The 26,631-nt window shown below is 36.0% G+C and overlaps 1 protein-coding gene across 13 annotated transcripts in view; it reads right to left on the bottom strand.

Moving 5' to 3' along the window:
• LOC107223829 (bromodomain adjacent to zinc finger domain protein 2B) overlaps positions 1–26,631 on the bottom strand; it is a 117,801-nt gene that overhangs the window by 22,534 nt on the left and 68,636 nt on the right. For 5 of the 13 annotated variants that reach the window (XM_046736319.1, XM_046736330.1, XM_046736318.1 and 2 more), the window contains exons 3-15: positions 25,871–26,033; positions 15,052–15,279; positions 13,338–13,523; positions 12,965–13,112; positions 12,482–12,499; positions 12,085–12,325; positions 11,336–11,594; positions 10,659–11,035; positions 10,039–10,341; positions 9,545–9,819; positions 9,291–9,372; positions 5,088–5,354; positions 779–844 (exon numbers count right to left, since the gene is read on the bottom strand). In XM_046736319.1, coding sequence (XP_046592275.1) covers positions 779–844; positions 5,088–5,354; positions 9,291–9,372; positions 9,545–9,819; positions 10,039–10,341; positions 10,659–11,035; positions 11,336–11,594; positions 12,085–12,325; positions 12,482–12,499; positions 12,965–13,112; positions 13,338–13,523; positions 15,052–15,279; positions 25,871–26,024 — 2,604 coding nt within the window. In that variant the 5' untranslated portion in view covers positions 26,025–26,033. The remainder of the gene's footprint in view (positions 1–778; positions 845–5,087; positions 5,355–9,290; positions 9,373–9,544; positions 9,820–10,038; positions 10,342–10,658; positions 11,036–11,335; positions 11,595–12,084; positions 12,326–12,481; positions 12,500–12,964; positions 13,113–13,337; positions 13,524–15,051; positions 15,280–25,870; positions 26,034–26,631) is intronic. The other 8 variants (XM_046736327.1, XM_046736326.1, XM_046736331.1 and 5 more) reach the window with 4 other exon arrangements.

Genomic DNA, 26,631 nt, shown 5'->3' with positions numbered 1-26,631 from the left:
CAGTCAAGTACAACTCAGACCTTAGAGTGAGATCAAACCAGAAGAACGAATTCGGTACATCACTAAGATTATGTGAAGATATGAATTTCTCCAGCATACTTTTTTTTTTACTTTTGATTTAATACTATAGACTTCAATAATTCAAGTTTACCGATAGATCAGCCCGGGGCACTTAGTTCAATCACTAATTGAGATTGTTACTACGGTTCGTAGCTGATAATAGCATTGAGTATTTTGAGAAATCTAAACTGGAATACTAGAAACAATTCGTTCTCATGACTGTATTCTTATAAATCTGCAGTAAGTAGATTCATTGAGAGAGAAATAACATAAAAATAACTTACAATGTGTTGCGTACAAAAAATGTTACCGGGCTATGAATACTACGGTAAATCGGAACGTGTAAAAAATTTAAAAGCTTTGGTTGTTAGGATAGTTGAGAAAGTTTAGTCTAACGATAATTATGAAAAGCAACATGATGATTCAATGAGCGAGAAACTTTGTTGATAGTGTAAAAGAATGTGCTATTATTTTCAACAGAGAAAAAAAAATTTACACAATAAATAATACAAGAACAAAAATATTATATCACTGACAATCTTGGAAATTGGTGTTTAAAAGCATGCGACATGAAGCAGCCAATAGCAACAAAAAAGAAGATGACATGGTCTCCTTTTTTTTTTTTTTTTTTTTTTTTTTTTAAAGATTTAAGCTTATTTTTTTCTTTCAATTTCTTTAAAGAATTATACACGGGTGAACTAATTCCATATGACATTACCTGCTGCTTTCGTTGTTGTTCTTCCATGCGAATCTTCTCCATCTCCTCCTGCCTCTTTCTCCGCGCCTGCGCACATGCCACACACACGTCACCCACATCCATAATATTGATAAACAATCGATGTTATCTACTAATAATTGGTAATTAGAAATTTCGATTGAAGAAGTTTCAGATAAACTTCTCTCAAGTACGGTTCTAATTTTGCAACTGAAACATAATTCGCCTGCAAAACGATATTCTTATCGCCGCAAAATTTTTGCATTGCTATGAAAGAAATTAGTCAAATTATTCGATGAATACTTTCTAAGTTTCTTTCCCAGCTACCGTTGTATAAGGATAATAACGTTATGAGAAATAGAAAGGTTTTGAATTCCAAAATCCAGGCACACATCTACAGAAAATAGGTACAGCATCCGTCACACTTAACAACGATAAGTTATCAAATAAAATTTTTACGTACATTGGGTCTGGGCAAAAGTTTTTTTTTTTTTGTTTACTTAAGAGAAAATTTCAGCAGGAAAAAGGAAAATACAATAATTTTGAATTAGGTGCACTGTATCTAAGATTTGAAAGCAAAAATTGAATGAGGTTGAAGATCGTAATGTTAATATCACGATGTACGTTTATTAAAAGTTTATAAAAGATTGTCCGAAATGCAATAAACCGTATCACTACAAAACATACTAGTTTTTTTTGCAACTCCAACTCCTTTAAATTTATACTCTAAGATTATAAGACTGTGAATTTTTTTTCAATATTTCGGTACGTCAACATCACTAACTTCAATCCCGTAAAATAGAACCAATCAACAACAAATTGAGCTAATAAATGTGGTGAAATATTTATGCTTTAAATGAGAATACTTGACAAGGCGTATAATAATTTTCTTTCTTATCCAACGTGCGGTAAGCACTTCAGTCGAATACGTTAAAATAATAAAATATGTTCAATTAGACATTAATGAAATGACACTAAATCGTCGATGATTATCTAATTTACATAAGCTTGCAACTAATTTTGATGATTCGTCTTGCAAATAGTATGTACTGATAAACAATGTCGCTCATAAGGTGTTCTAACACATTCAAATATTCCAAGGTGTAATTCAAAAACAAAGAATCTCAGTCTACGACTATTCTACTTTTAAACTAATTCTTATAATTATTACTGATCAGATGGACCATTTTACACATATGTCGCCTCATTGTCAGGCAAGTGAAAACCGCTCAAAGAAACATTCATACGTGTAATCTACGGATTTTTAAAACCCAACACAAAATTTATGTACGTAACCGAGGCGAGTTGATTAGGTCCAAATATCGCATAAGCAAGTATTATCAAATATCTTAACAAATTTTCTGAAAATATATTGTCTTCAAACATTCAAATTGGGAATTTTTTCTGATCTTTGGATTTGTCAGCCTGTGACAATTAAATTACCTTAAGACTATGGATAAAATCTGGCATTCTCCTTAAAATAGTGTCATAAAGACGTTCATGCTGTAGCTTCAATGAAATCGCAATTTCACTAACATTAGAATTAAGAATTATACCATGGAAATTTGAATGTGTACGAATAAGGTTTACCCGTGTTTGTGAAACATTTTTTCGAAATTATCGGATTTTAAAAACAATAAGGTATTTTTCGTATTTTTTGATCTTTTACTGGTTAATGAACTTATCTTGCGAAGACTCTAGTTCTGTAATTGCCAATAATAAAGCTGTAATAATATAACTCGAAATTCGTCACAATAAATCCCGTGTTTTATCAATATTAAATACATCTGCTATGTCATAATGGCAAAGCTGTAATCCATTGTTTGAAATATTTTATTCGTTCTTTGAAATCCTACTTCTTATTGAAAAAGCAAGAATAAAGTAAAACAAATTTTTCTATACCAAAGTATAAATCAGTATTATTTTTATGACGCATAAGTCATGAATCAAAAATAAAGTTGCAAAATACTGTATGCTAAAATGCACAAATTATCTCTTCAAGGGGTGAATGAAGAAAAGTCTAAAACACTTGTTGTATTATTATTATCGTTATTATTTGTTTACTGCAGTACCTACAGCACTTACGATATTTAAATATATCGTTATTTGTAAAGTAAATTGTGTTTTGTGGAAGTTGCGTCAGTGAAAATGTTATCAGAGATGCAAAAAATACTGTGACACCCGTTTTGTCTACTTCGAACGTCTGTAACAGTAACAACCGAGTACGTATGCACTTTTATAATAATAAATTAACAAGTTATTCCCCAGTTTAGTTATTTTCCCACTTTTTTCAGAGTTTTTATTCCATACTTGGATTGTTAAATAAATAAAAAAATTATTAAAAAAATAAATCATATAAAATATTATTTGAATTACAATCCGACGTGTATTATCATGTATTTGTGTGTGAAACTGTACTGTGATTCAACGAAATACGATTTGCTAGATTATACATCAAAATAGTTGTAAGCTAGATTGTTAGAACAGATTATATTCATTAATGATCGTCAAAATACCAACTTTAGTCATCGAAGTGCCTCTACTCTGATATCAATTAGGCACTTCAAATAGAAATTCAATTACAGATGTAGAAAAAATTGAAAGCCCTGAGTCACCACCACAAGGAACGTGATAACAGCCACTCAGTGAAAAGACTTGAGTTGTAAAAGAAAAAATCAGTACTGCGTCCCTCGAGCTGAATTCATGTACTGTGCTAAATACTACCAGAGATTATAGAAAATTGTTTCAACACCTAATGAACCGAGATACAAATGAGAAGCATAGCATCCATGCAGGGGCCAAGCAATGATTTTCTAGTTGTACGCAGGAGAATTATCACCTAATCCACCTGGCATGTTAATTGTACAGTAATAAACTACTTATTAGATAAAATATATAATAGTAAGAGTAATTTTTAAATATACATATGGCATGCTGGTTGATAGCTAGCTGTTATATGTAGTGACAGGAGAAGCTAGGCACAGGGTAGTGTTGCTGCTGTTTGTATTTGTACCTAATTTAATTATTTATGCCTACATATTGTTTAGTTTCTGAAAAATACCGTATCAATCTGATTACAATTTTATCATAACATGTGATTATATTATAAACACACAAGCTACAAATGTGGGCCAAATGTTCGTATCATGTACGTATTCATTGGCACGCATAGGAGACATCCATTTTTTACTATCCATGTTTATATTCCACATATTCTTCAATTTCATCAATCCTGCACGTGTCAAGGAAAGTAAAATGAGTCTCGAGGATAAAATTTGTACTGTAATGATTACTTCTCTGTTATCAAGAGTACAGTTATGTAATATGATGTGCTATTTTCCTTCGGTGTCGTTTATTAGCAAATAGAGAAAGTTGTGTGACTGCGCAACCTGATTTACATTAGATAATTTGATAAAGGTGTTTCTCAATTTTTTTTTTTTTTTTTTTTCAGCAGTGCATGTATTGAGTGCATTAATTTGTGGCCAAGTGTAATTTCAGGTAGACATTAGCAAGCAACTAAATTCGTGAAATACTCAACCTTTTCAACGGAGTTTCTGATATTTTCATAAAATGCAATATTGAAAACGCTACGTTAATTTTCAATTCAATTTGTATTCGAATGTTAAATTTCTTCAATGCTAAATCAAATAATTCAAATGAAATCTAGTTTAATTTTGTAAAACAATACTTTAGAATTGACGATACTGGAAATGATCAATTGGAAAGACAGAAAAAAAAAACATTCAATGTTAAAGTAGAACAGCGCTGTATGCATTTCGGGTCAATGTTAAGAACTAATTCAGAAGTTTCGACATAGTATTCCAAGCCACCGTCTACATTACTCATATTAGTAAGTAACTCATTAGTCAGGTACTAGCTAATAATTTCTCTGTGTGAATTTATATTTCTACCATTCTACAGACGATTAAGTACATATTGATTGTGGGTCTATATTTTTGCTCTTTTAATTTCAATGGTTTGTACAGCAATCGAGATTACTCATGTACGCATCAGCATAATGAGATAATTTGGTATCTACCTGAAGTATTTATGCTAATAACCGATATTCATTACATTTTATCCATATTGTAACCTTATCATTTACGTGTACAAAGAAGAAGAAAAAAAAAAAACGAACAAAACGAAAACGTATCCGTTTTACTAATGGAAATTAGCCAAACCATATTTTAGCAGCTGTAACCGATTACAAAAGTGACATGCCTGATGACTGTTGTGCTTGTGTGTGTCGTGTTGGTGAAATTTTTGTGAACAAGTCAGGGCAGGAGGGACAGTCAGGGTAACGACATCTTACCTCCAGCAACTCATGGTTTTGCGTTTGCTTCTGGACCTGTTGCACCTCTGGGATTGACGTCACTTTTTTCAAATCAGTATCTTCCATCTGCATTACGTCTCTATTTCGCCAACTTTCTGTGATACTTTCACGATTCTTCCAAATCGTCGCAACGGTACTGCTAGCCAATCCGAGCTCTCGCGCCACGTCGCTCTTGCTCTTTCCGCACTCGATCTCCTGGATGATCTTCATTTTCTGTTTGATCGTGAATGCTAGGCGCTTGCGACCCTGCATTCGTGCCGTAGCCAGTGGCTACTGTCAGTGGCAGCTTTTATGTTTTTTTTATGGTTTTTTTTTTTTTTTTTTTTTTTGGTTTTTTTTTCCTCCCCATGTTTATGTGTATGTAGGATGGGGCAGGGCAAAGAAGCCATTGCAGCTAGGGGTCAATTCGGGTCGACCACATTCTCGTAATTGGTGAGGCTGTGTTTTTTATACTTTTTGAATACCAATGCAAAGTACACTCATTTTTACAAGACACCGATTACGCGTCAGGCTTCATATTTAATAATAATTTACATTTTTTGTAAATATTTGATACGAAATTTATCACGACGGTACAATCAAATACTTGAACCTGTAACCGGTATATACCTTATTTCTACATCTCATCTCACGTATATCGATAGCAATTATCCAGAAGCTGTTGGCTTTCTTCGATAATAAATCAACACCGCACATCCATGCTCTGCGTACTTGCAGTTATAGGTCACAATAAAGTCGAAAAAATTTCATGCTGGTTCACAAAACAGAGCTCGTACATTTCCAGATAACTTCAATGAATATTCATTTTTGTATACGTAAGTATATGTAGATGTGTACGTATATATCTTCATTCCTGTATAACCCGATAGAAAGTACGTTTGTATGTACGATTGTTATCAATATTTTTCATTCTAATAGGTAGAACAAATTTTTACAGATAAAAGAGAGTTCGTCACACATCTCTTGCGAAAATGTACTACTGATCAACACTAGTATCGAGTACTGGAGTCGGGTGTGATAAAAATAAATACTACTGGTTTCTGCTGAAATCAAACTTCGGTATTCAAGTGAATCAGTAGTGCGAGTAATTTGCATAATATAATTTTCAGTAGAGGTAAGAGTACGTTATCATCGACAATTATGAAATACGTGCCAAATGAAATCAGCATTTGTGCCTGTGGTCAGGTATTTAAGTTGTTCTATTATATCAAATAATCTTTTATTTCTACTTAGAAACGATATCAACAGTATTTTCGGCCTTTCGCGTGATATTCAATGTTACGAACTTGATATTTACGTGACTGGAGTAAAGAATTTTTTCAGTTACAAGAGAAAAAAAGTTAAGAACATCAACAATTAATATGTGAGAAGAGTAGAATTTCACCACCAAAAACCGATATGCACAAAATTTGAATGGAAATTTCTCTCAAAACGGCTGATCATGAATCCCTTGAAGAAATTTTCAACTTATTCCTAATAGAAAATTGTTGAGCAGCAGTAGGAAAATGTTTTCTACTTTGACTGCTTTCCAGTTATGTGAAATACTGAAGTCCCGTATTGCAGAAGTGAGCTGCAACGCTAGTCTTCAATATTAATCCGGTAGTTAAACATGACTGATCCCCAGTATTACAGAATTTCAGCATTCACTAAACTGCAGTTCTTCAGAAGTGCAGTAGTAAATTTTCGTTAAGTGTAATAGTTATACTCAATGATGATAACGGACATATACATACACATATAACTATTTGATATACAGAAATTAATGCTCTAATCGCTGACGCTGATAAAATATGCATATACATATATATTACTCAGCGATAGCTTGATACACACGTCTTGTGCTTGCATAAGCCTTGAATGCAATCTATCAGTCAACATACAAGCACTACGTGTACGTATGGTAGTGGACTTGTAAATTTAAGAAATTACAATGTCTAAGCTTTATATAGCAGCAATTTTTGAGTGATAAGGAAAGATATTTTTCGTGTACATATTTAACATGTATTTTCTGCAAGTGTAGAAGGGAAGAAATGATTTTCTAATATATTGTTTCTTGTTATTCAAAAGTTTACAAAGAGACAAACTGCAAAGCAGATCTGCTCTTTCGACATTTCTGTAAGCAAACACGATCATTACTCTAGAGTGTTGGTTCTGTTTTAAAGTAGTACACGACGACTGAAAAAGTGAGTGAATTTGAGTAATTTATATCTTTGCAGGCAATTATTGAATTTTGTTGGGGTATGTTTTATTGAAAGGTTTGCAGATTAAGATTCATCTAATTATTTTAGCGATTGGAATCATTTAATTAGAAGTATTATTATTAACAATAAAGTCAACTGTTTTGCTCGATGAAATAATTTGCAATGTCTGTTATATCTCAAAATCGGTTCAACCGATATACTTCAAGTTTGGAGACAGTATTCGTGGATAATGTAACGTCCTTTGACGGTTTTTTTATACCAACATTGCAACTGTTGAAAGTGAATTTTAATTTTTTGTCCCGAATATAAGATATTTTTAAAAAATTTAATTAAGAAAGAAATACAATAAATAAAAGAAAGTTGGATGGTGGCACAGGGGATGAATTATTCAAGATCATTGACTCCAAATTTGAGGTAAATTGGTCGAGCCTTTTTTGAGATATCGTGAGCGCTGCTAAACATGTCACTAAGAAAAATGGTTCACGTTATTGTCACGAACAATGCTTTCAAACAATTCATTTATAAAAAAAAAAAAAAAAAAATTAAGCTTGATCTAAGTGCTTCTGAATAAAACAAATCGCAATAAAATTGGAGAATTGGGTAGCGAAATATTAATTCTCAAAACTCATCCACTTTTTCAGTTATCTACTCGTATATATTTCCAAATAACATTGCACACTCAAAAAGTAGTGAACTTTTGTAATATTAAGTTTTTATGCAATCACCAAATGATCAAAACTATTTTGTAACTCAAGATTTTCAAAATGTCAGCGAAGACTTCCTGGTCAATAGTGCTGAGTAATATAAAATGTAATTCTAAATATTACGATCAAGTACAGAGCTCTGTCAGATACAATATAATGATTGTAATGGTGAAACCCTTAAGGTGAATATTTATCGTCAATTATATCAGCCTCACCTAACTGGAATGTGGCTTTGCGACTAAGTAGTACCAATTGTAGTAATTGGTAAACGCATGTAACGAGAATTCATCAATTATGATGAAAAATAAATTCATACATGGAACGATAATATGGACCTTGGTATAATGCTTCAGTCGCTGCATTACAATTAATTTACAGTGGAACAGGTAAATTTTGAGATGGCACTTTAATAAGAAAGTAGCAACATTGAGGTGAATTAGACACTAAAATTTGCACAAATCTCTTGTAAGAATATCTTGTAATATCACAGTAAAAATAATAAACTGCAAACTTGATGCTTTCATGCTGGTACTAGGTGAATTTTTTATTCAAAGCTAATCTACAGTCGTATAACTTTCAGTATATACAGAGCTTCACAATTTGTAATTGAATCACAGTTCATTCAATTAATTTTTTTTTTTAGCGTTCTTTCCTTTTTTTGGTAAATAAAAAAATCAATTGTACGTCGCAGCGTTGTTTCAATGAAAAGTGACATCTATCCTTAGCGATAAGTCGCATACAAACTTTGAATGATAAAAATTAGACTATATGAAAATCTGTTCGTTTTTTCAATAAAAACATATTGGCAAGAATCAGCAACTCGAAAATCGTGTTGCAAAAATTTACTTCAGGAGCAAACTTCCACAAAATGTTCATGCTTTGCTAAGTACACAACATTAAGAAATAACCGTAACATCAACACTAGTGCCATCTCTTCGTTTTTCTTTTCCTTTTCTGTCCAGCCCTACACGTCATGTAATGTTTTAATTTAAATCGATGTTAAATAATAAGATAAAATAGCACACAATTCTTAAATAATAATATTAACAAAATAAACGGTAAAACATGCTAGGTTCTCCTGTCACTATGGCTAGCGGGTAAATATGGTGGACTTGTTATAAGTGAAATTTGTCACCTCTATTTTCTATCGGTTAAAGGAATATGGCACACATAGAACATGCGACACGCATGGCAGAGAGACAAGTACGAAATGTATCCCAAAGAAGAGAATAGTCGTTATAATTAGATGAAAAATAAATATATTTAATAGCACTTACTTCGAGCAGCTGTTGGTTTCTGAGTTCTCGCTCTCGCCTCACCGCCTCTTGCCTCTCAGACTTCTCTTGTTCCTTTATTAGCCTGGGTAACAATAAAAAAAAATAATTAGCTTGTTATGAATCATCCGACAGATGTTTTTCTCGAACTTATTGATTGTTAAAAGTAATCTGATAAGTACGCTCGAAAACGTGGAGTCAAATGAAATTGAATGTCAACAATAGTGAAACCAAAGTATACAAAGCTTATTGCTTACCTAACTTGCTCTTTGTATCTCTGAGCTTCTTCTTTAGCCAGTTTCTTAGCATAAGCCAATTTATCTCTGTCGTATTGATTGTTTGGTCTGGCATCCCGCAGACCTCCTGCTACCCTTAACTCTTCCAATCTTCTTGCAACTTCTTGGGATCCAAGTCTGACGAATTCCGCCTCAGCTAAACCCATTGTTGGTTGCAGAAATTCACCGACCAGTGGTCGCGACGAGAATGAAAAGTTAGCAGTAGTGAGCTCCGTGGAATTCTGTTGTTCCAGAAACTGTGAAAAATTATGTCATCGTTATTTTCAATCATTGAACAAGGTGTACCAAATTTCTAGCGTTAAATCGTAATGAATCTCTGCGTACTGAAATTAGTCTCAATTATTATTGGATTACAAGCATATCAATTACAGTGATGACATCAATATGTCATCGAAATGTTCCGTCTGCATATATTGTACTTTTTTATAGACTTATCATAGCGGATATTAACTTACTTTTAGAAGCTCAAGAGTATTTCTGAATGTTTTTCCACACGGGCTGTAGTAAGTAACATCTCCTTTAATAACACCTGTCTTTCCAAGTCCTTTGATAACGGTTTCGCGTTTCCATCCATGATCCAAAGCTAGTTGCAGATCTTTTTCACTAGGATTCAATTTTCTCTTTTTAGCACTAGGTACTCCTTCGACGTTGTCGTCATCAGTGTCTGTAACTACGTCTGTATTACTGCCACTTTCGCTTGTCACATCCATATTGCTCTCTTCTCCGGACACTTCCAGAAGTTTGTTCTTCATTTTTTCCTGCAACAGCGGTACAATGTAGACATTTTCGTTCAACTTTCCCCGGATAAATAACGATTTGGGCATTACTTATGTTCAAGTTTTAGCACAACTTTAATCACAAATATAGAAGCTCGATAATATACGTATTCAAAAGGCAAAATTGCATTCATATTCATCGATGATAGTAGACCCTGATATATTCCTATTGTGCAGCTAATGATGGATGTATGTGTGTCTCAAAAAAGTTAACGTGTGTGCATAAAATCCATGATTCAACAGTGTTACTGTAAACCCCAAACTGACATTACAATGCATTAACAAACATGGATTCGTACCTGCATCTTCTCATCCAACAATCCTGTACTTGCATGCAACTGCGCAGCGAATATGTTAGATCTAAGCAGAGACACCTGATGCGCTAATGGCGCACTAGGATCTAAAGCAGGTGTGGGTTTAATACCAAGCGCTCTACTTTGAGCTAACAGGGATGCAACAGTGTTCTTCTTCGGCTTCGACACACCGCGGCCAAGATTTCTAGGTCGCCCATCTTTGTGGTGGGCTGTCATGCTATCATTTTCTTCGCTGCCGCTGCTTGGCCTTTGCGGTGAATCAGCAGCGGCAAAAAGCTGAGCAAGCGATGGACTAGGTGAGGCAGGTACGGGGACCGAATTCTGCGGCACTCGTCTCGGTTTTGGACCAGGCTTCCGCCGTGCTGTATTAAAAATAAAATTCAAAGAGCGTAAATTTGACAATTGTTCAACATTTGAAAATTGATACAATAAATATCGCCTTCTTCGAGTGTCTATTTCATGAGTTTTGTATTTGATTAAACATTGAGACAGTATTAAAATCGTTTTGAAGCTTCCGATCGGATTAATTCACTTTGTAACTTTTTGTAGTCGCAATAATAAAACCTGACATCCTAATCTAATGAGGTTCATTGAAGGACAAAAATTTGATTCAAATAGTAACGAACTGGATGAGATTGAATATATTAATTTATTAGACTTACACGTTCGGTCTGAAGCTAAAAGAGACTGGCTCAAATTGCTCAGCTGAGTAAGAGCTTGAATTCCAGTTACAGGTGTACTGCTACAAGTTGATGCAGGTTTCAACGAAAGATTGAGAGGCGCATCTGTATCACTGGTATTACTCGTATTACTGGTGGTATATGTAGGCGGTGCTGTAAGGACTGATCCGTTTGTTGAATGTGCAGGTAATTTAATTACTTCCACCCTATCAACGGAATCTCTGTAGTCATTCGCATCATTCTGAAAGTTGCAAATAAATAGAATCAGTAATCCATCAACACATATTCAATTATTATTTAAACCAATACTGTCTATAACCGGTGGAAACAGTATTTTAAACAACAATAAAATCATTTATTCAACAAGACATTTTATATCAACACTTTATAAGAAAAATAGTAAATGAAATATGCATCCACTATCATCAAAAACTTTAGTGATCTCATTTGTGGCAATCAAGATGTCTTATCGAACGTACACTTTCAAGTTCTCTAGAGTGAGGATTTGCTCATTTTGTCGAAATTTAAACAATTTCATCCAAATTTCAAATTGAAAATTAAATAATAATCGTTTGAATAGAACGCAAAATGAAATCTGTGATTGCTATGTTCGGCATTACGAAACTGTTTGAAATTTTGCGGTACTGTCCAGGTACTCAGGTTTTTAACCAGTTTAATATCATTGGTTATTGTACAAAAATGAAAATCATATTGATAAAAATGTTACATACCCCAGTTCGATTATATTTTCGAGGGTCTAGCATGAGAGAGGAAGAAGTATTAGTTTGATGAGCACTTATAGCCGGTAGAGGCGGCGGATGAACGCTGACACTTGGAGTGTCAAGTGAAATCGTTTTCTTTCTCCCTCGATTTGTCGTTCCGGGAATTTTGGGACCGACTATACTGGACGTGTACTTGATGATTTCTGTATCTGGTGGAAGCCGAACACCACCCAAAATACTGCTGGGGTCACTGTGTGAAAAAAATTAGATTTTCATTGTCACAAAACTTCCGTGACAAATAATCAATTTATCGATAATCTTGCCCTATTTATCAATGACGAATTTCTCATTGATATGTAACACTACTAAGTTACAACTAGATACTATGATAACAAAAAATAATCACCTTCCTTCCTTAGAAGAGCTGTAGCGGTAGCAACATACAAGTATGTTAATAATATGAATTAATATTTGCCTGTTTTGTATTTAGTTGTAATTTTATTTTTCACTCACTCACAGACTCTTTTGTCTGAGTTATTATCATTATACGTGAGAAGATTGAAATGAAAGTTTTCTCAAGGGAATATATACGAGTATATGACTGAAAAAGTGAATAAATATTAGGAATTTATATCTCGACAAAGAATTATTAAATTCTATTCAAGGTCGAGTTGATTTAATTTAAAAGTATACATAACGAGCTTCATTGAAATATTTTCTTTTTATATTAGAAATATATAATAAAAGGTTTTAATATTGTCAATAACGTTAACCATTTCGCTCGGTGACATGTTTTGTGGTGCCCGCAATATCGGTTTTTCACTCAACTAATCGTCTATAACCCCTGAAGAAAATGATGTATTTATCCGTTATAATCATTAATGTTTACCTGACAACATTCGTCTGCGAATTAGACGTACTAGTAGTTGAAGTACTGTGATGCGAGATTGGTGTTTGACTCACGGCCAAACTGCTCGTCAGACTAGCTGTTGCGGAACTACTACTTGCGGGAGTCTTATGGCTCTTACTAGATTTAGCTGTGAGATAAAGGTGAAAGAAAATTACAATACATTATGGTTCGAAATTGGCTGAGATGAATTAAATTTTCAAGATTTACGATCAATTTTCTTCATATTTTAATCCGTACAGAAACGAATACAAGTCGGAATAAAATAATCTATTACGTGATACTTTTTTCCTCCGTATTATGCTTTGTTCTGAGTATCTCATACACTTCCAGTCAACATTTGGCGATGACTTACATTTATTGGACTTGTGAGATGATAACGGTGGCGGATTGAGCAATGAGCCAGGATACGGTGGCAGTAAGCTTTCTGCGCTGGGTGGAAAGCTGGGGAGCCCGGCGGCTCCTTGTAACCTCGCAAGGTAATCATGTGCAGCAAGATGCGAGGCCATAGTCCACCATGCTGCACTAGCTGGATTGATACCTGTAAAATAAACGAATTTCGTACCTCGGTTCAAAAATCATTGTATGCCAGCAAAAGACCAAAGAATGATGTATTCTTCACCTGAACAACTGCTAAAAAGATGTTACAAAGTTCACAAAACTTTAATCCGAACACTTTTACAAATTGCAATTTATGATTGTATTTATATGGATGACACACGTATTATACAACTTATTCATTTATTGGAATAACAATTTATATTGCAAAACATTTTTATCGAAATAATAATTTTAATATCTCATTTCGGACAATATCTTTACATTTCCGAAAATTTAGGCTCCAAAAATTACTTGTACGTATGCGCAAATATGTGTTCTAGAGGAAATGGGTATCGTTGGCTCTCAAGATATGTTAAATTAACCCTTCGTAGTCACACCACTAAATAATTTCACTGTAGTCACACGGGGTCGATTCGACGTAGTCAGTTTTAAAAAAACGATCCTCAAGCAACTATCGGCCCGATGAGGATTAACAAAATTACGCCAGATACTTTCAAAAGTCTAGATTGCGTATGAAAATTCGATTTAAAAGAAATGAAACGGTAACACATTTTGAAAGAAAAATCATAAGAAGGTCAAGGCGCGAAAGGGGCATTTTCACTTTCACAACGTCTCGTTTGAAATCAGGGATTATTAGATATTTAAGCCGAAAGGTGATCGACGGGTCGATTCTGCCCATTGTGACTATGAAGGGTGCAGGACAAAAACACCGTACCTACTGTCAGAGTCAAAAGTTAGAGAGGGAGCAACATAACGGGTCCAAAACCCTCTCGTATCGTTATTTACGCCAATAATAGTGAATACGACTGGAAAAACATACTCGCTAAGTAACATAAATGAATCTGTCTAAATTCGAATAAAACAAGTTGAGATACCATCATACTGGGAAAAGTTTTATAATTAGAACGTTAAATATGATCAAACTCTAGTGTTTCTGATATGATTATAACGTCTTTGAACTCATTTTGCTCGCTGAAGAGATCGCCAAAAATTATTTGTAAATTACTCAACAAACCTTTCAAACCAGCATACTTAAAATGTTAAAATTTATTTCAAACAATCACTAGAAATCTCTATCATCAACACAATAAGCCAAAAACCATCAGAATTCGATGAAAAACACTATTGTTTAATTAGTTTCAACGTTCTAAATGTTCTAATTACAAAACTTGTGTAATTCGAATTAGCTCAGATTCATTTCCACCACATGATGAAGATGTCGATTCATTCACCTTCATTATCACTGGCTCAAATAACATTGCTAGAAATTTGTTGAATGATTGGAGTCCGTTCATCCTTAAGAAGTTGTTAGAAACATGACGAAAATTTTAGGAAGTATGTACATGAAATTCGGGAGATTATTTACTAGTCCGTTAAGACGTAGAACTCTCTTCTCCTGCTGTGTTTTCACTTTCGTGAAAAACGAAAAAGTATGAAAAAAAAAAAAAATTATTTCATCAAAGATTGACGGCGTTGATTAAAGCAAGAATGAAAATGGTAATAATTACCCAGACTGGCGGCCTGACTCGCAGCCACACTCAAGGTGCCTAAACTGCTATGGGAATACGGTGGTGGCGGTGGCGCAGAGGTGGGAGTATGACCTCCATATCCCTGCCCTGAACCACCCCGACCAAGTATCGCATAAGCAGATGGCAAATGATGAGGACTCAGACTGTAACCACCTGGCATTCCACTGAACAGCGATGATGTTGAGCTGTCTCCTCTAGGCCAGTATGCTAAACCAACACGGAAAAAACGAGATTGTTAGTGTGTACGTATTGACAAAAGTGCTACTTTTGTGAGAAAAATTTCAATTTTCATTCATATCATCCCCAGCGTATAATCAACTCGTTTACCGTCACGTGATTGTAGGTAATTTAATTAACTGAAACAAAATAGGACGTTAAATGAGGATTTGATTCCGGGGTGTCTATACTGAATTAATGAAAATTTCAAAAGAATTTCAAATTTTTATATACATACAATTTAGAAATATTTTCACATCTATAGGAGACGATCTTTTTTCATTAACATACTGCCAAGGTCTGAATAGTTGAGGTTTTAATCATTGTAGGTATTTTTGAAAATCACATTAACATAGCGCAGCTAAATTACGCGTTTTTCATGGAAGGTTTGAAAAATTTGCGGTCACACATTTTTGTCCTCACATTATTCCAAGTGTTTCGGAAAAAAATTACACGTGCCAGAAAAAAACCACTGAATTACTCGAAACTTGACGAGGGTGAAGTTAGAAACGTTATCGTAACGAAGCATCGGGGAAAAAATTACCGATTTCTTAATTTCACAATGATTCTGAAGGAACTAAGATTTCGAAATATGAGTGTGTTTTGTTTTATTACGGTTTACTGAATTTCAGACAATTCAAAAATCTCAAAATGACTAGTTTTCCTCAGCATAAATAGTCACTAACTTCAATATGATGAAATTTTCTACTATTTTTAAATCCATAATGAAATACAGTGAAAATATTGCATCGAAATATAGTTATAATCTTACGTTTTACACGTTGTTATGTTCCGAAAAATTCAGTATTACGTTCGATATCCTTGGCAAAGGATGCAACCTATACGGCACTTACATTTTCCAAAAATTTTACAAAAATGTCTATTTGGGCAGTAACCAAAGAAAATATCGGTAAATTAAATAAAAGTTTCAATCGTCAAGATCAACGTGCCTCTAAACTTTAAATCAGCGTTATGTGAAATTAGATGTATGCTTTGTATTTGAGACGAAACAAATTAGGTACAACTGTTTAAAATGTAAAAACATTATGACGGAGTAGAATACATCGGTAATTATATCGCGCAATTAGTGCGACGCTACAGAATCCAAATGAAGTACTCGTCTCGTTTATATCAAAGTACTTTGCTGCGTTCATTTTTAATTTACAAAAAATGTCGATCGGTACGTTTTTACGGCTGGGATTGATTCGAAGTGGTAGTTTCGGAACGTTTCTGCGCGCGATTCGAGGGATATGGACCCGCTATCCTTGCCCCGACCCCTCGTCAATCGATTTCATAACACGGCCATTTTGCTTTTCTACGATATGAGGACGCGAGCGATGGGTAAAAAAGAAAAAGGAGAAACAACAAAGATGGCAAGGAGACGGCAGCTCTCTTTCAAGGAAAACCTGATAAGGATAAAAAAAAAAGAAATATATATATATGTACAGGGAATTTTCTACATCTAAACGAGAATACGTCAACTTTTTGGATCTCTGATTTTTTATTATTCAAAATTTTGAGTCGTTGTATTGCAGATCCAAAGCCTATACGCACTTAGATAACTGTTTCTTTGATTACAACTTTCGTCTCTGTTTGATCAAAGTTGAATATTTACTCAATTCTTTTATGAACTTGACATTTTTTTTTCTAATTACAGCTCTACGAGAGGTCAAAATACACAGGCACGAAATGTTTAGTTTGAAATATACATTGCAATTATACAACAAGTTTCACATTTTTAATTATTTTACGAACAAAAATAAAAATTCTGCATTTGTGGTAAAACTGTACCTCTGATTTCCTCAGATGTTTTTTCAGTAATCAACTGGATATTGCCATACATGGTAAAATTAAATATTTAATAACGTCGACATGTCAATAAAAAAGTGATTCAGCGAATTTGTAGAGAACAGTTTTCTTCATAAATTGATCTATCGCAAAGTAAAATTGCGAACTAGTCTGTTCCAGATTTTCAACAATTTTGAAGCTATTCCAAAACGAAGCATCGCCAGCCTAGTATTTGTCGATAAATCCAGTACGTATTTTCTGTTTTTCCAGTTTTATAGAAGCCTCCGAAACTTACGAATATAATGATTCGACAATATATCGAATGTACGGCTATCTCGTAATGAAATCAATAAAAAGTATGAAACCCTTGCGTGCATCGCCATGAAATCTACATTTTCCTCATTCGTCGAACGAACTCACAATAGGTTCAGTCATGCCGAGCTCCTCGAAATATTCACAATACCACCTCATACCTGTGATTAGATAGATTCATCCCATAAACTCGATCTTCCGTTCATTATTTTCAAGCCAAGAAGTTTACCGACGCACCATCGTAAATATAATAAATTAACATGCAGTCACGTGTAACAAAGTTTGGAAAATTTTCTGCTCCCCTATTAATTGGAAATCCAACGGAACTGCAATTTGCAGAGCAGAAACATTCGTCTCGGTCAACGGAATTCGAGCCTAAAACGTAAACATGCATATTCGATTCTTGTTTCCATCAATTAGTCTCATCTTTGTCGTGTATAAAGTTTGCACAGTAATGCCTATCACAGTACCAGTTTCTATTTTACAATTAGACAAACGCGTTGGTTGTTTCGAACGAGACAATTCAGGATCCAATACTTAAAGTCCTGTCTTTCTCGTATTTTCCGCTAGAATTCCGTCTTACCAAGCTCTTCCGTACACTAATCGGACAAAAATCATGCACGCGTAACACTTGTTTTCGTACCCACGACATACGACAATACGGAAGTAAAAGTTTAGTTTCCAAGACGAATGACTCTGACCTACGAAATGCAGCAGTCACGACGAAGAAACGAGAGAGAATGGGGCAAGTGCAGCTTTCGTAGACAAACCTGCGCTCTTGTCTCACCTCGAACCGGCAACTGTAAGTTTTATCGTTCTACCTGACCGCGCCATGTTGTCAAGTGATTTCAGACCAGTTTGGTATCGGCGAGGCGATCTGCACTCGGTTGATTCAAGGTCGGCACTTTCAATGCGACAAAGTTCGACGCAGCCAGACGAATTCCCGTGTCTGTATCTCGTAATCAATTGTCCGTCGTTTTACGCAAGGTATATACCTGTGCCTTATAAATCTACTACACCGGCGTCAAATTAAAAGTAATACCAAGTTGGCATCGATGTCTCCGTAAGTTTATACGAGTACTGTACTTATATGAAGAAAGTTCAAGGATTTAGGAAACCACTGCAATTTTCACGCGTCGCGATGCGTCTCGATTGTTTGTTCAGCCAATTGACAGTATGCGATACTCGCACCTGAACCACTTCTAAACCATGGAAAATTTAACGTGATCTCAGCAATCCGCATGTTCCATTTGTCAAAGTAGCTTATCGTTTCGAAAAGTTCGAATCTTCAATCTTGATTTTTAATCCGTGGTTTAAAAGGAAGGTGGTTCAAGACTATAGTAGTTACATGCAATGATTGAATATGCGTAAGAGTCGCCGCATGCTGATCCCTCTTAAAGAAAGTGTTCAAAGTTTCACTAAACCAGCAGATTTGAGAACCGAATTTCAGTATCAACTGATACCAAGAACATAAAACCAAGTTAATTATACATGTATCAAAAATTTTAGGTTTGACGGTTGTTTGACTGAACCGTTATACGCGTTGGTCATCATGACTATGATGCCATCTGAGAATCTCGAATTATCGTCTATCAACGGACCAACTGTACTTTGAAAATAAGACATAAGCAATAATTGAATGTAAGAATATCCGATAGTACGTAAGTTAAAAAAAAGAAAAAAAAGAAAAAATGTAAAAAAGTATTAGACACGATTGAGTCGAATGAGCCAAGTTCAAGGGAAAAAAGATATGCTGCGTCTTTGAAACGTGGCAGACTAACTAAGCTTACTAATTGTACGTGTACATATCGACCTCTTGTGAGTTTCGCTAGTGAAACTTTGGACTCTGACAGTAGTAGGAGTGCATACCAACGTGTCCGTACCTCGTCAGGAAGCCCGAGACGGAAAGAGAGAGGAAAGGAGGCGTCCTTTTCGGTCTTTCCTTACGCCGTGTTTATTACAAAAGGACGAGACCATAGTCAGCCTCTCGTATCCACCAAAGTTCTGTTCGCTCGTTGAAAGATATGAAGTGAGTTGAGCCCGAGTGACCTTTTTGTTGTACGATTCATTAACATTGTTACACCTAATTTCGAATGATTTTCAGTGATTTCTATATTATACACACATACACAAAGAACACCACGTATAGAAAGCTAAGAAATCATTGGAAATCAATGATATCACCCGTTTGTTAAATGACGGGATTTTGAAGCCCACTCCTTAAAATTTAGTCGTAACTTTGTCATTTGGCAGTAAAAGTAGCTTTCAAACATCCCAGGTTTTTGTCACGCAAGCTTCTTTCAGTTACGACTATTCAAGTTTTTCATAGTTGCTCCTCTTTCACATAAGTTTAAATATTCATAATTCTAAGACGTTTGTCGATTAATAATGTTAACGAGCGAGAGCAAGTATTGGCTGTAAACAACACGAGATGATAAGTTTTTTACGATACGTGTATTACTTTATGAACCATGCTCGGTAATTGAATACATCGTAGGATGAAGGAGAGGCATTTGTTGATTTTGTTCTTGTTCTTTCGGAATTGTATTCGAAACATTCGGCTGCAGTCTGATTGTTTGTCGATTTCTCCACTACGGCTGCACGCATCTCAACATGAAACTCAAGTCATCAATTACCCTTTCCAAATTTCATTAGAGATTCTTGCTTTATGCTTTCTAAAACGAAGCAAAGCGACCGCTTACATACAGACAATACAACCGTATCGAATTTCACGACCAGTGACCGTTTTAAGTTCGTAAAATTTAGGTCTTGGTTATCAACTCAACCGTTTCGAAGCTTGTCAAGAACCGTCTGATGAGTAGCATATAAGCTTTTTCCGAGTTTTGATGAGGGTATAACCTATGATTGTATTCAGGGTAATTTCATTTCTCAGATCAAACTAATAAAGCATAAATCCCGAATGAAACTATCAGCAACAACTTTTATTTATTCAAGCCTGAACCCGTTAGCAAGTCAATTAATATTATTATTTGCTCTACATTTACTCAGTGCAAGAATTCATAATCGACTGATTCAATTCACATACCTGCGTGTTAAGAATTTTAAGTATGCATTGGCAAATAAGATAGAAAAGAGAAAATCCAATGTTCTAGAAGTTTCACTGCTTTGTGTACGAAATTTTTCCGAGTGTCGATACTCTGATGATTCCCTGATGAGCTGGCTCTGGTATTTTAACATCAGTGATACGTAGGCTTTGAAAATATCGGTATAAGTGACATTCAACGCGGTCGTTCAAAGCTAATTATAATATCCTGTAAATGTAAAAGACTTTTGTCTACTTTTGCAATGTGGCGAAATTTTCCTAGAAATGTCAAATTCAACGTCGCAAACTTTGTGGATAGCTACTTTGTCGTTGCAGAGCTTAAATACATCATCGGATACTCGACAACGCATCAATTAACCAACTCGAAATATTTCCATAAGGATCGTGATCGAGTGCAAATTTTTTTTTTAATTAGAATTCTACAATTTACGATAACTACATTACTTTTCTCATACTCCACTTGTTTCAATACTCCATTGTTCCACGGTGATGGAAACTTAAATAGTCAAGCAACTCCTACAAATCTATTTCACCAGGAATAATTAATTTAAATTAAGTTTTTATTCGACTCAGTATCCTCCGTTAAAAATGCGAACATACCGTAAACGACGTCGATGCTAACAAAAAAAAAAAAAGAAATATACAAATTACATCCAAGCACAAAAGTATCTTCCGGGTACGCATACCGAAATAAGTATAATTTTCAGAACCGGTCAACTCCCACCAAGCCGCACTAATTTTTGTCAAAATATAATCGGGGTGAAAAGATGAAGCTTTCGTACTGGAAATATAATCCAATTTGAAGACGGATAGTAACGTCCTACGATGATTATCGACACTATCATTACGATTCGAGAAATGATTACGTTGTTTCAGGTTTCTAGGCAATTTTATGCAGCGGCCTGCTTCTGTCTGTCTACCTTGGTCGACTTGCATCGGCAATTCCTCGAGAAGGTCGTCGTCGGCGGTTCAATAACTGTACGTCGTCACGAGAAAAGCTGTTCAGTCTGCATTTCGCATCTGCAGTCGTGCCCCCCCGCCCCCCGCCCCGCCGCAAACCGCCTCTTCATCCCGAACTGCGTCAAACAGCGGCCATTTTAACCTGCGATCAATCCGGTGCATGCATTGCATCGTTGCCGAGACACGCACGCATGCAGCTGCAAACAGCGAGAAAGGACGACTAAACCTGATCCGATCTTTACCTGCTCTCTGAGGGTAATTCATTCCAAACGATCCGAAGCGATCACACTATGGATAAATATCAGAGTTTGAATGTGTCGCGTGAAATTTGTCGGGTATCTATAGAAAATTTTGCTATTTCCACGACGAATTTACACGAATCTCTAGTCGAGAATTCATTTAGTCAAAGTCATAACGATTTAACAATGAAGACGGATCAATTGCTCGACGATTTCGATCAACGCATTAGCGCATATAATCAAAAGATAGATATTAAAGATTAGGCTCTTCAAAAGGTTACCTGCGAGTAACGCAGGCTTTCATTATTGACATTAAACTATCCTGAAAATTGTGCCGAACCAACGAAATGTTTACACAAGGTCAACAACTCGATTAACTTCTGACGATCATGTTCAACTTTGACAAAATTATTTTCGCCGATTACTTGAGACGAGTAAAAAGTAGCAATATTGTAGCGTTTGGATAAATGAATGTTCCCCTGCAATCTGTTGTTCATCGATATTACCAAATTTGAAATTTTTGATCCAGATTCAGGTCCAGATTGTCGATTTTTCATACATTGTAAAGATTCTAGGTCACTACAGCCAGTGAAACAAATGGAATTCAAATCAGTCAAGATAACCCGAAAATATGAGATTAATTATCAAGTAAGCGTGTACCTATCACATGTTAAACAATTACTCACTGTGGTAACATGAATTATTGTTGTATAAAAACGATAAACATACAACAGACGCCTGTCAAATATATAATCCAAAGTAGCAGGTACGTGAAACGTCCAGAACAAAGAATGAACGGGTATCAATCAGTCGATCAGTCGATCAATCAATCAATCAATAAACTTGTAGAAATAGTAAATCGTTATATCCCCGTAACGACCTTCCGCCATAAAAACTCAAATATTAGTGATAAATAAGCGTGACGAAAAAAATAATAGTGCAAGTGACGAATACTCGTTACAAATATACCGTCTATAAACTCGATGGAAACGTGAAGTCGCTAACAAGCTTAATCGTAATAAACCAAACGGTTCCCACAATCCTTGATCAAAGCTCTACACATCGCAACAAATATCCATAAGTGATTATTCGACTACCTTATAGAGCGGCTGCTGCATCGATTACAGCAAACTTCTTTTTCCAATAGCTTTCCCACAAATGCCAACATCCCAACTCTGAATGGATTAAATTGCAAAGATATCGACCGGCGTGTATCTATCTGTATACCAGTAACTCTTCGCGAGTGAGACATGGTTGAATGAAAAACAAATAAATTAAAAAAAAAAAAAAAAAAAAAATCATGCAAACAGAGAAGGAACCTTAACCTTAGCATTTACATTTTTGTTTTCACCCGACACCTCTCTGAACATACAGTTGTACGCTTCGATGACGAGTGATATTAAATTGATACCTACGGAGGTTCGACGAATCATCTTACGGCGTATTCGCGACCAAGTTAATTAACGCCGTAACTCCCGTCAAACGTTAGCTCCGGATCGTTGACGAGTTATCGTCTTTTGCAGGTATCCTCGTATACGTTGTAAAAGATTATCGAGCACAGTTTGCGCCGTATATACTGTACCTTGAACGTAGGTAGTTGGAATTGCTCCGGTCACGCTTGACGCTCCGTTACGTCATCGCTGAGGTTGTCGAGACGAAAAATAACGAATGGTGTATTAGCGTTCCGTATTAACGAGGTACGTTCCATAATTGCAAGTCAAAGAGATCTATCTTTTAGTTCGAACGGTTCTCTACCACAATGACTATCAAGATGAATTACGAAAAACGAACGGGAAGAGGCATATTTGTAAAAAAAAAAAAGGCTAGAATTGTTCGATGAAAAAGAAGCCAGCCAGTCGGCCATGCATAGTTAAACCATTCTAAATTCACGAAAAAAATTATTTCAGAACCATAATATAGTTAAGAACAATACATTTTTAAGATAAACCCTGGCTACCAGATTTCAAATTTTTACTTTAAAAATATCGCAAAGATATTTTTTGAGGCCCGTGAAAACACCATAGAATTTTTGTGAGACACAAACAACCCCAACTCGAAAAGTGCCCGGTCTAAGAAATTTTGATTCTACTTTGAAAACAAATATACTTAATAATAATTAACTTTTTAAATTGAAAAAATCTGTATCATCGCCAGTATAGGGAATTTATAAGTCGTATTTGTTCGAAAGTGAACTCAGTTGACGGACAGCCATATAAGCGTAAGACTGTCGCTCTGAAAGTGATAGTGCGTCAAAAGACCATAAGATCATGAATTTCACGAATCATGAATACTTGCGAGTTTTTATTGTACAACGTCAACTTCGACCCCGTATAGTATCCGGAAATAGAAATACCTGTATAATGTGTGCTCGCGCACTAATCTCTTAAGAAAGAGAAATGACCGAAGTCGGTACTGAATAAAGGAGTTAATAAAACGTCTTTCAAACCGGAGATGAAAGCTGCCTCAAGCTATTCGCATACGACATGTCAATTTCATTTTCTCGAGTAACAAAACAAGCTTCTAAAAGGCTGTTACACTCGCTCCTGTCGCTAAAACAATATAAAAAGAAAAAAGGATTTTTACGCTCGTATGTACCTTGTATAACTGGCAGAATACAGTGCACGTTTGAAACTTGAATTAGTTTAATTTATAGTAAATTGTGAATGCAACAGGAGTTTACCGGCAATGACGATGCGCAGAACATTTGTGATTTTCAACTTTGCAGCCCGTAAATCAATACAAAGTTGTCGTTACGAGTCGAATCAACTGCTTGTTATATCAGAACTCTTCTATTTTGATTCTGCATGGTCTTTCGATGCATTCAATACAGGTGAGCGGGCGTTGATTCACAATTCAATCGTGAATCCTCTTCGAATTTTAAAATGCTCAAACTCTCGAGTGTTTGAAATTGACTGCAATATTTTTACATCTGTAAAAAAGATGGTTATCCTATCAAGAAATCCGAGGTGACCTCTGCTTACTACTACAATTGCTAGAACGGTTATTGGCAGCCCAATAGAATATCCCCCACAAAACCGGAAAACTTATTATATCCAAAACGATGTTCCGTGAAACCTGTTTCACCCGAGATATTGAATAATTCACCTCAAAGCGGTACGCTCTGTAAAAAAAATTCCTCAAATTACGTTTCCAACTACCATATGACGGACGGAATCCGGCGTAGAGAAAAATCGTGTCTGCACGGGTAACTCGGATTTAATGCCGAAACTCTCGTTCCTCGAGTGCCCCTCTCTAGTCAAGCCGACTTCCTGGCGGTCCGAAATTCTTCGGACCGACATTCGAATGGCGAGGTTGTAAAGAGAGAATAAAAGAGACGGATAGACAGAGAGCGGGAACAGCGCGGGGGCTGTTCGACGGAGGAACCCCGGGGATGGGTTGGGATGTGCCGAGGAGAGAGGAGAGGAGAGGAGAAGCGGGCTAGGTGAGGTGGCAATCAATAAATATACAGCGAGAACCGGCATAGCTGCTCCCCATCCCCGTTATAACCGGAGCCCTGCTGCCCCTCTGTCCCTTCGCTCGTCCTGACGGCAGGAGCAGCGGCAGGACGGACAGACATTCGTGGTGGAACGGGGATGAAGTGGAACTACGACGTCGCCGGTCCTCTTTTAATACCGCGCAGTATCCCGGGACCGTTTCATTTCGCCAGTCCCTGTAGCAGCGTTCGCAAATAAAAGGTGAAAGGTAGTTTAATCGGCAGATTATAGACGTAGTGGCGAAGAGAAAGAGCGAGAGAGGGAGTAAGCTTCGCCACACAATTCGTTGCTCATTTTCGTTGATCGGACGATAATCGTGGCGATGCAGATGGACTTGTGAATTAGGACAAATTATTACAGGGTCTTTGAATGAAGTTTAAACGGACGCCTCGCAGCGTACAATAGTTTTTTACCGTTCAAATATTATGTAAAAAACAAAGAATATGCATACTTATTCCAGTTTCATTGCGGAATATTCTCAATACGTATTCCCTGTCTTAAATCGCAGAGTGCGCGAAGAAACACGAAAGTGGGTCAATCCACGAATCAACGCGTATCAGCATTATCTTTCCCCCTCGAAACCCTTCAGGGTTTGTATCAAACTTTTTCTCGTATCTCTTCCAGTTCCCGAGGTATTCGCCTGGGGCGATTAAAAAAGACCACCCAGTAGTGTGCATCGCTCGGAATGCTTCGTGAAAATCGCGATGAAAATGACAGGCACTTACCATTGAAGAGAGCTGTCGGGTCCAGCAAAGGGTTCGCTTGATCTGCCTGAATTTTTTCGGCAGCTGAACCTGATGTAACCGAAGCCCCAGACGCGGAGGTCGAGGTCCCTCCTGGCGCGTTGTCCGCGCTCCCTCCGGAGTTCTCTTTCTCCATGCCAGTCCTCTGGAAGAGAAAGGATGCGCACAATTATTACTTGGATTGATCTAAACAAACCCGGACGTTGCGAGTCCAGAAAGAATAAAAGGGATGGGACGTTCGAATTTCAACGTTTTTGCCCATTAATCACTCACGCTCGATAAGCTCTTGAGCTTCCAAACGTGCGACAAAGAGGATTCGGAATGATATGTAAATTAGAAAGGTCCTTGAAATATGTTTGGAGAAGTTTTAAATGGGCTTTTAAAATACACTCGTCTTTGCTGTATTTTCAGGATATTGTATTTTGTCACAACGGGGACTTAATTACTTGCAAAAATAATCGTAATTGTGACGAACGTTAGTGGGCATTGATGCTGCTATTTGGTCAAAACACTGTACAGGAAAATTGCAAACTTTGTAAGAATGAAATCAACACATAACTCTGCTTTAAGAGAAATATCGGTAGGTCGATGATTTATTTTGCACCAATTAAAGATTCGAAATAAGCGTTGGTCCTATTCTTAATTCAGAAACAGAGCATCTGAGATGTCATTTCCAATATTCCGACAAGTAGGTTTAATTTTTACAGAATTAGAGACTGTGATTTCAATTCAATCTGTCATGT

The sequence above is a fragment of the Neodiprion lecontei genome, chromosome 4 (assembly GCF_021901455.1).
Source record: "Neodiprion lecontei isolate iyNeoLeco1 chromosome 4, iyNeoLeco1.1, whole genome shotgun sequence".
In the NCBI taxonomy this organism is placed as follows: domain Eukaryota; kingdom Metazoa; phylum Arthropoda; class Insecta; order Hymenoptera; family Diprionidae; genus Neodiprion; species Neodiprion lecontei.
This window is presented reverse-complemented; position numbering and strand designations above follow the sequence as displayed.